The 14,731-nt window shown below is 38.0% G+C and overlaps 1 protein-coding gene across 2 annotated transcripts in view; it reads left to right on the top strand.

The window, feature by feature from the left end:
- The window catches only part of gli2a (GLI family zinc finger 2a), a 69,455-nt gene that overhangs the window by 34,028 nt on the left and 20,696 nt on the right, over positions 1 to 14,731 (top strand). For both annotated transcript variants that reach the window (XM_077728403.1, XM_077728404.1), the window contains 3 exons: positions 3,792 to 3,897; positions 9,655 to 9,860; positions 10,175 to 10,387. In XM_077728403.1, coding sequence (XP_077584529.1) covers positions 3,792 to 3,897; positions 9,655 to 9,860; positions 10,175 to 10,387 — 525 coding nt within the window. The remainder of the gene's footprint in view (positions 1 to 3,791; positions 3,898 to 9,654; positions 9,861 to 10,174; positions 10,388 to 14,731) is intronic.

The raw sequence follows: 14,731 nt of genomic DNA, 5'->3' as shown, positions 1-14,731 counted from the left end.
GTACGTCTTAACCAGTGTTGGATGTAAGGCAATACAAAGTCATAGACTTCATCTGTGTTACTACTGGCTAACAATTTTATTGCTAGCCTGCACCAATAGTTGAGGGTGGATCCTACATCCATGTGCTGTAACCGCTTAGCTAAGCTCCCAGGCAGGCTGCCCACAAATAGTCTAGGCGACCCATCAACAACTGTACGCGGTACAGCGTTGCGTATCGAGGCCGCAAGGTCTAAAACCCGGTTGTAGACCTTGTGGTTTCTTGTAAATGTGCAGTCTCATACATTCACTCACGATTTGCCACTGAGTCTCCCATTCTCATTGGCCTAATTTCATTTCCTAGTGTAATTGAAGTAGTAACTATAAAAACTACACCAACTACACTTATTGTCGAATACAAAGTCAGCTCTAGTACGTCCCATACGACTTCAAGTGTGTTGAAATAGTGTAACCTCTTGTCATACACTCTCCACTAAAGATGTGACAGACCATGCAAATTATGCACTGTTGTTCAGAGTGTCCAAACGTCTGGTCCCAAACTAAGCTCACTCCCCTTTTCTTTGCTCCTATTTGCATGCATTCATTTATTGGTTGCCTCTCTTGGCTCTGTACACTTGTTGACTCGGCATTGGTTGAGTGTCTCACATACAAGAACCTCTGGCTGTCATCTAGTGAGAAAGATCAAAGATAGAAACACAGGGTCTTTGACGTTATGAGCCCAAAACCAAGTGTAAGAGAGGGGATTTACATTACGAGGTTTTTGTTTTATTTAATTGAAGTGTAAACCTATTATAAACAATAATTTATAGGGAAAAGACAACCATAGGCTGATTGGACAATCCAAATTCTTCATGTGTGATTGAGGGTGTGAAATGTAAGTTCAGGGTATATACACATAAGGTGATGTTTTACACTTTAAGCACATATAATAATGTCGAAATCTCAGTAATTACTGGAGTTTAGTGTCCATACACTATAAGGCACACGAGTGGCGCACATTCATTAAAATCTTAAAATTGATTTCATATACATAGGTCCCCAATTCACAATAATCCGATTTGCAAACATTCAGAGATACAAAGGCCAGCTGACTGGTCAATATTTTCATGTACCGTATTTTCACGCTTATAGGCGCACTTAAAAGTCTGAGATTTTCTACAGTGGACCTGTCTATGCACTAAATTAAAAATTCTGTAGATGTCACTATATGACCCTAATCGCTTATTGTCTGGGTGTATTTCTTGCCGAGAAGCTACTTGTATAAAAAGGAAAAGACCTGACATGAAAGATGCAAGAAAAGAGCATGTACCAATAGGAACGTATTTCGAGATGCATTTTGGAAAACAATATTAGTTTGACCCCCAAAAATGGCACCTGCAAAGACATTAGCTTATGAGACACAGTTCAAACTGTGATCTGCTGCGCGGAAGAACATGGAAAACAAAAAGGAGCTGGAAAATAAACTTTGACAAGTAATAAAGACAACGCGGAGCTTCCGCATATGTAAGGCAAACCACTTAGAAGCGATAGATGTACCATAGCAATCATAGTTTTATTTCACCCTTCACCATTCCGCAGCTTCAGTGTATTATTTTATGTTAAGTATCTAAATCAAAAATGTTTTTAAAAATGTCAAAATTCACACTGACACGCAGAAGACAAGGGGCCGCCACTCAACTCAGCGCCGAAGAAGAAAAATGATGGGCACTGCCGAGATGCCGTCACTGAAAATAGAGCACTCTGGTTGGATAAGATGGCAGGACGTCGCGGAGGAGCAGAGTGCAAGCTGCATTTTCCTCTAAGTGTGGAAAATGTCACTCTTATCTGAAAATAGAGCAATCTGGGCGGGTGGGACAGCTGGATGGTGTCTTCCAGCATTTTGATGAAGACACTGATATTTGTCCTTTTTATTTTGCAAAATACTTCATGATATTTACTTTGCTCGGCGCAGACAGCGTTCAACTCCACTGACAAAAACAAACTCAGTTTTAACGTCCTTTCTCACTCATACTTTCTCTTCAAACAAACAGCGACTTTCTATTTTCTCTATATCACACACTCACTCTTGGCCTTCAAAGAATTAGCAACTTTCTCTTTTCTCTATCTTATTCCTCACCTTCAAACAATAAGAACCTCTCTCACTCTCTCTACCAACACAGTTTAGTGCTCTTTTAATCAGTCAGTAAAACTTATTAATTTAACACTTTACTCCTCTGCTTATCTAGTTCAGTTATGCATTATTATTCCCATAAATTATTTTGTCCGCTTCTCATAAAACTGCATGTCATGTGTTAGGGCCACTCCACCGGACCCTGTTCTCATAGGTCACAATGTCACGTTTATTAATAGGCGTAGTCGTTGCTTTGTAGTTCGTTGCCTCCTTGCACGATTGGAGGTCACAACCGCTTGGACTTGGCACGCAACGACTTGAAATAACGAAACACTGTTTGTTACAATTGAACCTCTGTCCCCTGCGGTCTCTGGCTTCATCTACCCAGTTTCTAAACACAAAAAAATGACCCCGGATAATAGGGCGTGGCCGCTTGGCTCTATCTCTAGCCAATGGGTCAACCTCTGTAGCCTCAAACAACTTTTTCTCTTTTTTTCTGAATAATGACAGACAAGAGTGTGTCCCATTCAAAACACTAACCTTTGTGAGTGAGCTGACAATCAATCTGCTGTTGTCTATAATCCTTATAAAGCGTGATTTATGGATGGGTGTGTGTGTGTATGTTAAGATTCTCTCGCTACGTTTGTCCAAAACCGTGCAATGTAGAGAGTTGAAATTTATAATGGTGACCAGAAACGGCTGTGGGATCCTAATAGATGAGGTATATCTTCACATTCCCTAAGTGTGTAAACTCGACCTTTTATTTTTTAAACACCCATTTTTTAAAAGAGATTTTTGTTTGTAAATTGTCTTTTGGTTCTAAACAAGCTTTGCAGGGTCCCATGCTTGTGCCCTTTAAATGCCAAAAGCAGGCTCTTTTTTGAGAAATTTCAACATCAATGCATGCCACCCCAGCCACACACCGTATGGCCAATCTAAAGTGCTAAGAAATCTTACCTAGGTTCCCATGGCCATGGATTTGCGATGCGGTGTGTGGCAGGAGCTGCCTATAACAGTAGTATTTGATAAATACACTTCATGAGAATTGTGCTTGTGTACTTGTATTTTTGTATAGCCACGAAAACACAGAATCGCACAGAAAATTGTATCTTTTAGTTTTGCCTTATGGTATAAAATGCTTCTTTTATGACTGATACATTCTTCATATTAAAAGGATGGTTGTACTATGTACACAAGATAAGAAAAGAAAAACATAAAATTATTTCAATGTATGTTTTTTTACTAGCTATCTATTTCAAGTGAAGTTTAAAGAATAGAATTTATTTCGCTGCAGCTGTTATAATGCGCATTAATGAGCGTCAGCTGTGTGCTGTTGTAATGAGCATTCCCATAATCCAACAGATCATTTTATAGCAGGAAATGGTGTTTGTGCAGTTGTTGTCTCACGCATAAAAACACTTTCATTGCTGTGTAAAATATGTGTTGGTATTATTGGATACAAAAAGGCATTAATTAACTAGAGTTTTTCAGGCCTAAGGCACCAGAGGTCTGAGGGTACACATTACTTACCAGTTACAGGAACCGTAAAACAGTAGTCAGATCTCATACTGTGGTGAACTCATTCCCTTGGAACTCTTGCTAAAATTATGAGGATCTTATTACAGTTTGCTATTAGCGATGTTTTTTTTTCTTTCATATTGATGTATTTTGTGTTAATTCACAGGTGTTCACCATATCTTCCCGACATTTCACACACCCATCCCAATCGACATGAGACACCATGAGGGACGGTACCATTATGAGCCTCACCCGTTGCACGCTATGCATGGGTAAGTTTATTCAACAGTATCAATATTCCCTATTAGATGTGAAAGCTATATTCTATATGCAATAGGAAGTAGTAAAACCGGAGAATTGCAGCGTTTTATAGTAAAACTGTTCCTGAAGCAGAATAGATAGACCTGAAAAGGTGGGTTGGGAAGCCGTTTTAAAAACAGAGCATCTGCCTGTCTGTTTTGGGGGTTTTTTTACGAGAAGTATAACAATTAATTAATTCATGGACAGCCAATTGAATATGTAATGATGACAACTTAACTCATTGTTTAAACCCCTCTTTGAGATAACATTTGACAGTTTTTTTCTGTGTTTCTCCATGTGGCCAGATCTTTATATAAAATCAAAATATGCAAATGCAATTTAAACAAATCTGATGTTCCAGCAGTCACTAAACCAGTAATGAAATTATTGTACATTTATTTTGGGGAATTTTGTGGACTGTTTATTCAAATGAATTTCTTGTCTTTAAATCAGGAGGTAAAATGTATTAACTTTTCCGATTCCGCAGGCTAATGTCAAACTTTGTGGTATATTGTAAGAATAATATTTATGCTAAACTCCCTGTCACTGATGCTTAGCAATTTTTAACTCAAGTCTTTTGTATCATCTAAATTGAGTCTATAGTTATTTTCTGAGCCCTTCTATTGTTTGGGCCTTCTTACGTTATGCATTAAAACAAAACTAAATGTCCTTATTTTGTTTTGCCAATGTAATGCCTTTTATACAGAAAACACCCTATTATCACCTTAATCCAGCTGTTCTTCTAAGTGTCAAATATGACTATAACGTGCTAAAAAGGGCAAGAGGTGCATGGCTCTTGGTCATAGACTTCAACAGCTGTCGGCTGCTTTGAGGTTAATAGGTTCTTGTTCCTATCAGACATCAAAAACATTACATTGGCATCCATCATAATGAGGGCCTTAGGCGACTGTTTCCGAGTTGTGGTTAAGCAAGATGACTCCGTTACCCGCTGTTTTGTTACCGAAGTTGCCGCTTGGCTAAACACAGATTTGAGGCCATCATGTAGGGACTAAATATTTCAACATTCCTCCTAAAGCCAGATTTCCTCTCCAACACTTTGTATCCTTTCAAATTTCACAGCTTTGAACTTAAATTCAGAAACATCTGACTAATTATTAGATTTTTCATGAATACCCATATCCACATCACAGTGAAGGCATTCAGTAGTAGACGTAAACTATCCTATAATATAGATGAATAAGGATTGGGTATAACAAGCAAAATGAGGAGATTTACGAGTAAACTCATTCCATTCATTCATCTTCCATACTGCGCATACTCGAAAGGGTTGCAGGGCTTGCTGGAGCCTAACCCAGTTGACTACCCTAGACTGGTCGCCAGTCAGCCATAGGGCACACAGAGAGACAAATGACAACCCGCTCTCCTAATCATACCACCACCATCGGAAATCCAGCCCGCGCCTGCCTGCAACAAATGCCACCGAATCAAACTCCCCAGGAATGCATACTGGTATGCTCTTACTCATTATTTATTGGCCCAACAAGCTGTGCCATGTCCAAATGAAATTTTACTCAGTTAAATTTTAACAATGGAACACCTGAGCATGGGATTAAATGAATGTCAAAGACCAATAGCAATTATCGTGTCCAAAGCATGACAAACAAGATGACTCTCACTCGCGGTGATGGACTCTCTCACTGTCAGATGCTTCCCTCACAATTTAGAATTTTAAATGGCATATTCGTGTCCATTGTTAAGTTATTTGTGTGTGTATGTATGTATGTATGTGTGTGTGTGTGTGTGTGTTTGTGTGTGTAATTGTTTGGCGGTATGGTGGATGTTCCTAAAAATGGCAGCTACTGATTTAGAGAATCCTGCTTTGCTAGGCCTCTGAGTTCCTCAAACTGCTGCCCATTCATTCACAGGAAGCCTCAGGAATTTTCACAGTCTTCAAGTAACATCTTGTCAGGAAGGGTGGATCAACAAAGCTTCAATAATGGCTCATACCAGACAGGACTATTATTTAAAACCCTCTAACAGGCAGTTGTAAATGTCTACTACTCAATTTATGTCTTATGAGTGATAAACTCAAGTTTGGTTCAGGAAAGTTGTTTCCAAATTTGGAGGATGCTTTTGTTTAAGAAGCAACATTGCTTTGCTGTGTGGACTAGTACAACATTGTCGCTCTCAGATCTCGGTGTCAGTGGCCCTTACTTGACCATGTCATAGAATAACATTGTTCATAGAAAGATACATTTATCATGTATTGCTAAGGCCACCTGATTGTTTAGTCGTTCACTCATCTGAATTCGGTGCTGGCAAGTATGAGATCGATTCCCACTTAGTGGTGGTATGATTGTAAGCGCGAATCGTTGTCTATCTCTGTGTGCCTTACGGCTGACTAGGTATTATAAAACATTGCCTTGAAACAGAAAGTCTTTAACGCTTAAGTGAAACAACCAAGCTCGTGTCGAAATTTCAGCATATATATACAGCTTTGATTTGGACCAAAGGACGTGTGTTTTTGTTTATGGGGTGAAAGTTTCTTCTCACCTCTACCCTCTCATTCAAGACAGAAGGCTCCTTATAGTTGTTTGTAGTGGAAGACTGGGACCGATGGCAGAAAGTTGGCTCTTAGACAAGGCCGGCAGTCTGCAGACGTTTACAGGAAATGGAACAAGAGCCAAGACTCTTGGTTCATTGCTCAGCCTGAAGTGGGGAGGGCTTTGTTGATGCTGGTTGGTGTCTGACCAGGGATGGGTCAATGAGAGTCTGAGTACAGCAGCTGAGTTGAGTGACTTGGAGAGAATAATTACGTTTATTGGTAGTGACGTCACAGTGCCACCTTTTGTGCGTTCCCACTTTTTTAATACTAGAGAATGAACCCACGTTGTCACTATGGGAGTCAGGTGTGCTGATTGCTGTGCAAACACCACAGTCTAGCTTCAGCTGTCAATGCATTTTTAACCTCTCAGGAAATCACGTTTTTCTAACCTAAAAATACAGTGCTTCTACCAACTGGTCTGGGGTAGGGTTAGGTTTGTAGATTGGTTATAATGTTTGACTGCTGAGATAACATTATGAGTTGTAATCCAGACTTGAGACATAATGTTACCAACATTGAGAAAGCTCACATCTTCAATACAGGATAAAAAAAACATCTGCATTAAATTTATACTACCATGATTTAAAGAAAAAATCTACAAATATATACCATAAAATCTACAGTTAACAACCTTTTTCACGTGTTTATTCATTCATCTTTAACCCCACTTACTCTCCCTGTGCTGGAGCTGACTTTTGTCAAAAGTTGGACTATACCCTAGAGCAGTGTTTCCCAACCACTGTGCCGCGGCACACTGGTGTGCCGTGAGCAATGGTCAGGTGTGCCGTGGGAAATTGCAAGAAGTCATACAATGTGATATTGAGAGAGAAAAATTTATATGAATATAAGGAGATTATAAAGCAACTATTACAAGAATCAAATCAAAATATAATGGACGTTAAATTGTAGATTATACTATTATTTGATTCAAGTTGTCAAACAGTAATTTGTTTGCTCTTTCTCTAAGTCGAAACGGAAGTTGTCTGGTTTCTAGGACATCAACTTTTGCCGACGTAAAGTCTGTGTGAGAACAATTTTTTTTTGGCGGAATATTAGGAGATTTAAGTAATATTTAGAGAAAAATCATAAAATGATGCGATCAATAACTTTACTTGGTTATTTGCATCACTCAAACCGGAAGTTGTTCAGGGTCCACAGGCCAAATTTCCGTGACATTAGGTCATTGTGAAAAATTTGATTTTGGAATAATTTTGGATGCGATTTCTGCTGATAAAACTTCGATGAGAATAACTATTTTAAATATAGGCGACAAAGATTTTCAGATGGTGGTGTCCCTTGAGATTTTTTTCAATGCAAAAAGTGTGCCTCGGCTCAAAAAAGGTTGGGATACACTGCCCTAGAGTGGTTACTACTCAGTCAAAGGAAATGCATGGGAACACACAACAATTTGCACTCACAATTACACTGCCACTCAGTTGGAATCAAAAACATGGTGGCTATTTTCACTTGTATTTTACGGTTTTGCCTTCTATATTCTTTTTAAGATTATAGCACATTTAGGATCCAGTATTTTACTGTAATTGTACTTTTCTTTTTTTTTTACAATCTAATTTCCAAAGCATTTTTGCTTGGTATACAGCATTTTCACATTTTTTCCTCTCCCTTGATGCGCATGTTTTAACAATGGCTACGATGAGAAAGAAAAGCCAATGTCCAAAAGCCATATATGTATTTCAAGAAAAAATGTAGATATACCAAGCTCCAATTCCTGAAGAGATTCAGGACGTTGGTGCTGTGTATAGACATGGATCTGAAAAAGCGAATCCTTGACCTAAACAAGTCAGGATAGTCACTTGGAGCCATTTGAAAGCAGCCGCAGTTCCCAAGAGCAACTGTGCAAACAATTGTTTGTAAGTATAAAGTGCATGACACTATTGTCACTGCCACAATCAGAAAGAAAATGCAAGCTATCATCAGCTGCTGAGAGAAAATTGGTCTGGGGGGTGAAGATTCAACCGAGAATCACAAAAAAGCAGATCTCGTAAGAATTATAAGCTGCAGGTGTCAGTGTCTAGAGTCAAGCGTGTTTTGCATCTCCGCCGTTCAAGAAGGAAGCCCTTGCTCCAAAAGCAGAACCTTAAGGCTCGACTGAAGTTTGCTGCTGATCACATGACTAATGATAAGACCTTCTGGAGGAAAGTTTTGTGGTAAGACGAAACAAAAATTTGAGCTGTTTGGCCACAATGCCCAGCAATATATTTGAAGGAGAAAATGTGAGGCCTTTAACCCCAAGTACACCATGCCTACAGTCAACCGGTGGTGGTAGTATTAGGCTGTGGGGCTGTTTCTGCTGTCAATGGAACTGCTTTACAGAGAGTAAATGGGATAATGAAGGAGGATTACCTTCAAATTCTTCAAGATAACCTAAAGTCATTAGCCCGAAGATTGGGTCTTGGGCGCAGTTCGGTGTTCCAACAGGACAATGACACTAAAAAAGGCAATGGAATGGCTAAATCAGGCTAGAATTAAGGTTTTCGAATGGCCATCAGAAAGCTATCAAATTTAACTGAAGTGCACCAATTCTGTCAAGAGGAGTGGTCAAAGATTCAAACAGAAGTTTGAGGATGGCTACCAAAAGCATCTAATTGAAGTGAAAATGGCTAAAGGACATGCTACCAAATATTAGCGCTGCTGTATGTATATTTTTGACCCAGCAGATCTGATCGCTTTTTTTCTGTTCACCAATAATAAAGTCATAAAAGAACCAAGCTTCATGAATGTCTTTTTTTGTGACAAAGCATATGTTCCAATCATTCTATCAGAGAAACATCTGAGTTGTAGAAATAACTGGAAACTCAAGAGAGCCATGACATTATGTTCTTCACAAGTGTATGTAAACCTTTGACCACAACTGTAAGTAATATACTCGTTGCACCAATATAGAACAATCAATGTAGCGTACCAAGTCAGGCTCCTCTTTCTACGGTGCTTAATGATGAAAATCATTCGTTACTGTTACTGTAAGACTGCATAAAATCTCAGTTTGAACCCTTTTATTCCTATTGTTGATAACTTTTAATGAGAACTAAATTTGTTTTTATGGCAGAGCGTAGGAAAAAAAAGCTGTTGAAATGCAAAAACTAAAGTTAAAAAGCTGTGAAAATCGTAACCAAAATAGGCTGTGTGATTCATCTCCCCACAGGGCTCCAGGCCTTAGTGGCAGTCCAGTAATCTCAGATATCTCCTTGATTCGTCTATCACCTCATGCACAGACTGGGCCGGGTGAGTCTCCTTTCAGTCCTCCACATCCCTACGTCAGCCCCCACATGGAACATTACCTGAGATCAGTGCATGGAAGCCCCACACTCTCCATGATCTCTGCAGCACGAGGACTGAGCCCTGCCGAAGGTGAGATAAGTTGATTCCTCTTTGATATTTCTGTAATATAATATTACAAAAATATTTTGCAGAAATTGATTTAAATCAAAACCAACACTCACTCTGCCTTCAGTAGGACCCCATTGCACATTCGCAGGACATCTTATGTCACACATAATTACAATGGGAAGCACAATTTTTGATGTTGTACGTTCTTAGTTACATTATGAAGCAACAGTGTTATCACGATTTTGAACTGTAGATTTATAACATTAACTATCTATCCCAAACTCAAACCCAATCCAGCAGCCCTTATATTGATTTTCTGTTTCCTATTTCTTTAGTTGTTACCCATGAACACTTAAAAGAACGAGGTCTCTTCACTCTTCCACCACCACCACCAGGGGCGAACCCCACAGAATACTACCATTTGATGGCCAGTGCCAGCCAGCGGAACCCTTATGGCGACCTTTTAATGCAGGGTGGTGTTGCAGCTGCCGCAGCAGCAGCAGCGGCGGCAGCGGCTCATTTACCAGATTACATCAATCCAGTGGATGGTAAGAACAAGTCAACACACTACTACTAAAACCAATGTAAGCACAGATATAGCATACAAATTCCACACAGTAAAGTTGGAACCTCGATCTCGGAACTGTGAGGTAGGGCTACCCGACGGTAAAACGACAACATTTAAAATTTAGTTTTTCTTTTATAGGAGCTTGCTGGCAATTTGACAGTAAACCATCTATGATTTTCCAATTTTCTTTTCTTTAACAAAATAATTCTGTCAATTAAACTGCCAATAGTTCATGGTAAATGCAACGTTTTTGTGCGAGCTCCAATGAACAAACATTGATGCACACAGACCATCAATTGATTGTTAAAACAAAGAGCACAAAAAAGTGTTCAATCAACCACAACAGTGTAATTCTTTTGAAAAACTATTAAATTGAACACCCCTTACCCCACTATATTCTGACTGTCACCAACCCAGCAACTTGTATTTTGTGTTCACAATGTGGTCAATATTTGGCCTTGTACTTGCATGAAAGTGCGTGCGTTGCAGCCTTGACAGTACACAGGGCCCACATAGACCCAGGCAGCCATCTAACGGCCTGTGCTGGCAGCCTTAGCCTGAATCAAAGACCTTATTTTACTGCTGGTGTAAGAGAAGACGAGTAGTGGCTAAGGTGGTAAATATGTGCTTCATCACTTAGTTTGCTTGCTTTGGATGGCAACCTAGATTAAACCACAGCAAAGAAATTACTTCATATAGACAGTTACATTTGGTAGACCCACTGCACAAGGTAGGAGGCCTCAGTGACCCCAAAATTGGCTTATCAAACTGTTTCTATTCACACTGTTAAAAGAGTGAATTTCAAGACCTTTGATTGGACTTTTACAAACAAACAGGCTGGCTATAGACTTTTTTACTCCATTGAATATATTATAATGCAGCCATCCATCTGATCTCTTTATCCTAAAAGATATAGAAGGATGCTCGCTTGGATATATAGTATAGAATATGTAGTGTGAGAAAAATGCTGCTTTTAAATGTCTTTTTTCATTCTCTGTTGAAAAAATGCATAAATGAAAACCTGTTTACAATTTCATTGAAAAAAGACAACACCCTTATCATGCGCATCCCAACAAAAATAATCTCATTTGATAAATACAGAATTATTACATTTTATTATCTTTTTAGGTGTAATAAAATATACATTAAAGCCAGTATTTCTCTCCAAGTGATCATCATTAGTGGGGTCAGATATACTGTATTTTCTCGCATAAAACTGCCCTCACGTACATACCATCCCCTTAAAATTGCCTTAAAAACGTTGAATTTGACAATTTCTCGCATATAAGCCGCTCCCTGATTCACAATTTACACCTTGATATTCATGGATTTAACAGGGAGTACAAATGTGTTACTTTGAAAGGAAAATGTTAAGAAAAATCATCGCACATGGAATTTCTGAGATGATGTATGAATCCAAAGGATTGTCTGCTGGATTGCAAATTCCAAAAGGATGTTGCCTGCAAATTGACAAATTCAAAAAGGAAGTTATTATCAAAAAGGAACATGGAAAAGCAATATATTCATTCAAATGTGGATTTTCAGAGCAAAATTACAGGTACAAAACACAAATCTGGCTACATATAGAAGAAAAAACTATTTTCATCCAGTAATGATTATTTTCTTACTGCAAAACAGAAAATAACCAAAAAATATTAAATGTTAATTTGCCTACACCTACTGGTGAATGTAGCAAACCTTGATTCAGTCATCAGTTTTTTTTGTGACAATTACGGCTTATATGCGAGAAAATACGGTAGTTTAAATGACAATACAGTTTTATGTTAGTATTCCAAATTGGTTTTCCGACCGATGTCAGTCATACCCAATTTTACCAATATAAAACCTTAACACTGATTATATGCAAGCCATCATTTCAATAGTCATTTTTTTGTACACTGATTTAGCTAGAGTTTCAGTTCACCATATTGTTTAGCCTCAGTGGTACATAATAACCAACAAATAGTAAATGTTAATTTGCCAACATCTCGTGGTGAGTAGCAATGGATTAAACAGGTACAGAAACTATAATACAAATGCAGCCATAGCCAAAACAAAACAAATACAAGGATATTTACTGTAATCCCTCGAATACCGCGGCTTCAACTATCGCGGTTTCACTACATTGCGTTTTTTTTCTGGGTAATTTCTTTTTTAAATTCAAAGTTCATAAAGTTGTGTGTGTGTGTGTGTGTGTGTGTGTGTATATATATATATATATATATATATATATATATATATATATATATATATATATATATATATATATATATATATATATATATATATATATATATATATATATATATATATATATATATATATATATATATAGATATAGATAGATAGATATATATATATATATATATATATATATATATATATATATATATATATATATATATATATATATATATATATATATGTATGTATGTATATATATATATATATATATATATATATATATATATATATATTTTTTTTTTTTTTCTTAATTAGGGGTGACCCTAATTTGTGGTTTTTCGTTTACTGCGGCCATGTCTGGTCTACATTAACCGCGATAATCGAGGGATTACTCCACTTATTCTACAATGAGAGACATTCAGAATCAAAGTTCTAATAAGCGGCTGTAAGGAGAAGGTTGGGCAGAAAAATATCAGGTTGGCATTTTGAAAAGTGTTGAGGTTCCCAGGACAAAAGCAGCTGCCAAGGTAAATGTCGGAAAGAGGGATTTCTCTGTTGATGCATCAGTTCGGGTGAGCAAGATAGTTGTGTGTAACCAAGTGGTGGTGAGATGATTGAGAGGTGGGACTTTTACTTAAGACTACATATACACAAACACTTGACTATATGCATGAGTGTGAGTTTATGCGTAAAATGTTAATCACAACAACAGCTTTTTATATAGGCTCATATAGGACCTGATACAAGTTCCTTTTCTATTAGAAAATCACAGTGTTAGTATTAGTAAAATTTAAGAAAGAAAACATGTATTTTCCTCTCTCTGGGGGTTGGCTGGTGGTAGATGTGGAGGCCTTGAGTCCTGCTGGCATCAATTCAAGAAGTCTGGGAGGGGTGTTGCTCTAATGTAGAGCAGGTTCTGTTCACCCCAGAGGGGGAGTGTGATGAGGTTTTATTTATTTATGTCAAGGTCAAGGGGGACAAGCCAAAGACTACGCACTGTTTAAGGCCAAATACTTACCAGCTCTGCAGCAAAGAACAATCTTGACCACTATATTGTAAAAGAATCATTAATCCTACATTTCAGTCATAAAACACTATTTGGATCACCTAAAATGGGGTAGGATATTATTATGAGCATAGAAGTTTGTTTGTCATTTTCACGTAATCATTTATTCATTTTCCGTACTGGTTAGCCTCACAAGGGTCTTGGGGTGAGCTGGAGCCTATCCAAACCAACTACGTGCTCGAGACACTCTGGATTGGTGGCCTACTAATTGCAGGGTACAAGGAGATGATAACAATTCATGCTTACACTCAAGGAAACGGAAAAAATGCAATGTTCCGCCCAATGCTCGTAGAGATCTTTGTACGAGAGAAATGCGGCAAGAGAGACAATGCGGTGAAATCATAAAGCAGCCTCTCGCGGCCTGGCCAACTAGCTGTCTCAAATGCTCGTATCTCAAAATGTGTCTCATATCTTAAGGTAAATATTTGCTTGGAATTTTACCCTTATTCCAAATTCCTCGTATGTCGAGGTATTACTGTACTTGATTTAAAAAAAAGTACATTTGCTAACTACTTGATTTAAAACGCAAGATGAAAATTTTAATGTGCTGTTTATTTGTAATTATTTTTATGTTTTTAAATTTATTTTGTTTCTAAGTAACTCTAAATCATATTGTCTCATTTAATTGTTGTACCTAATGTGAAATTTGATGATGGAACAGCAAAACATTTTCTCAGACTTAACTTGAGCAAGTCGACTTAAAACACCAATTTTACAGATTTTACAGTAAAGGTTTTTGATCCACTTACCTGTAGAAATATTTATCGTTAAGTTACTTCTATGCTCAATGTAATATGGCTATTCTTTTTTAATTCCTTGTTTCTGATAAACTAACCGTATTGGCATATCTACGACTTTTGTTTTTCTTGAATGAATCAGTGCACACAAGTGAGCACTCGCTGTAAATTTGGGATCAGTATCTCCACCAGACGGTGGATTGTCACACACACACACACACACACACACACACACACACACACACACACACACACACACACACACACACACACACGCACGCACACACACGTGCGCGCACGCACAAAGACACACACGCGAAACGCAATTTAGTATGAG

This window comes from Stigmatopora nigra, chromosome 11, assembly GCF_051989575.1.
Source record: "Stigmatopora nigra isolate UIUO_SnigA chromosome 11, RoL_Snig_1.1, whole genome shotgun sequence".
In the NCBI taxonomy this organism is placed as follows: domain Eukaryota; kingdom Metazoa; phylum Chordata; class Actinopteri; order Syngnathiformes; family Syngnathidae; genus Stigmatopora; species Stigmatopora nigra.
Note: the sequence above shows the minus strand (reverse complement) of the source record. Positions and strands in the feature narration are given on the sequence as shown.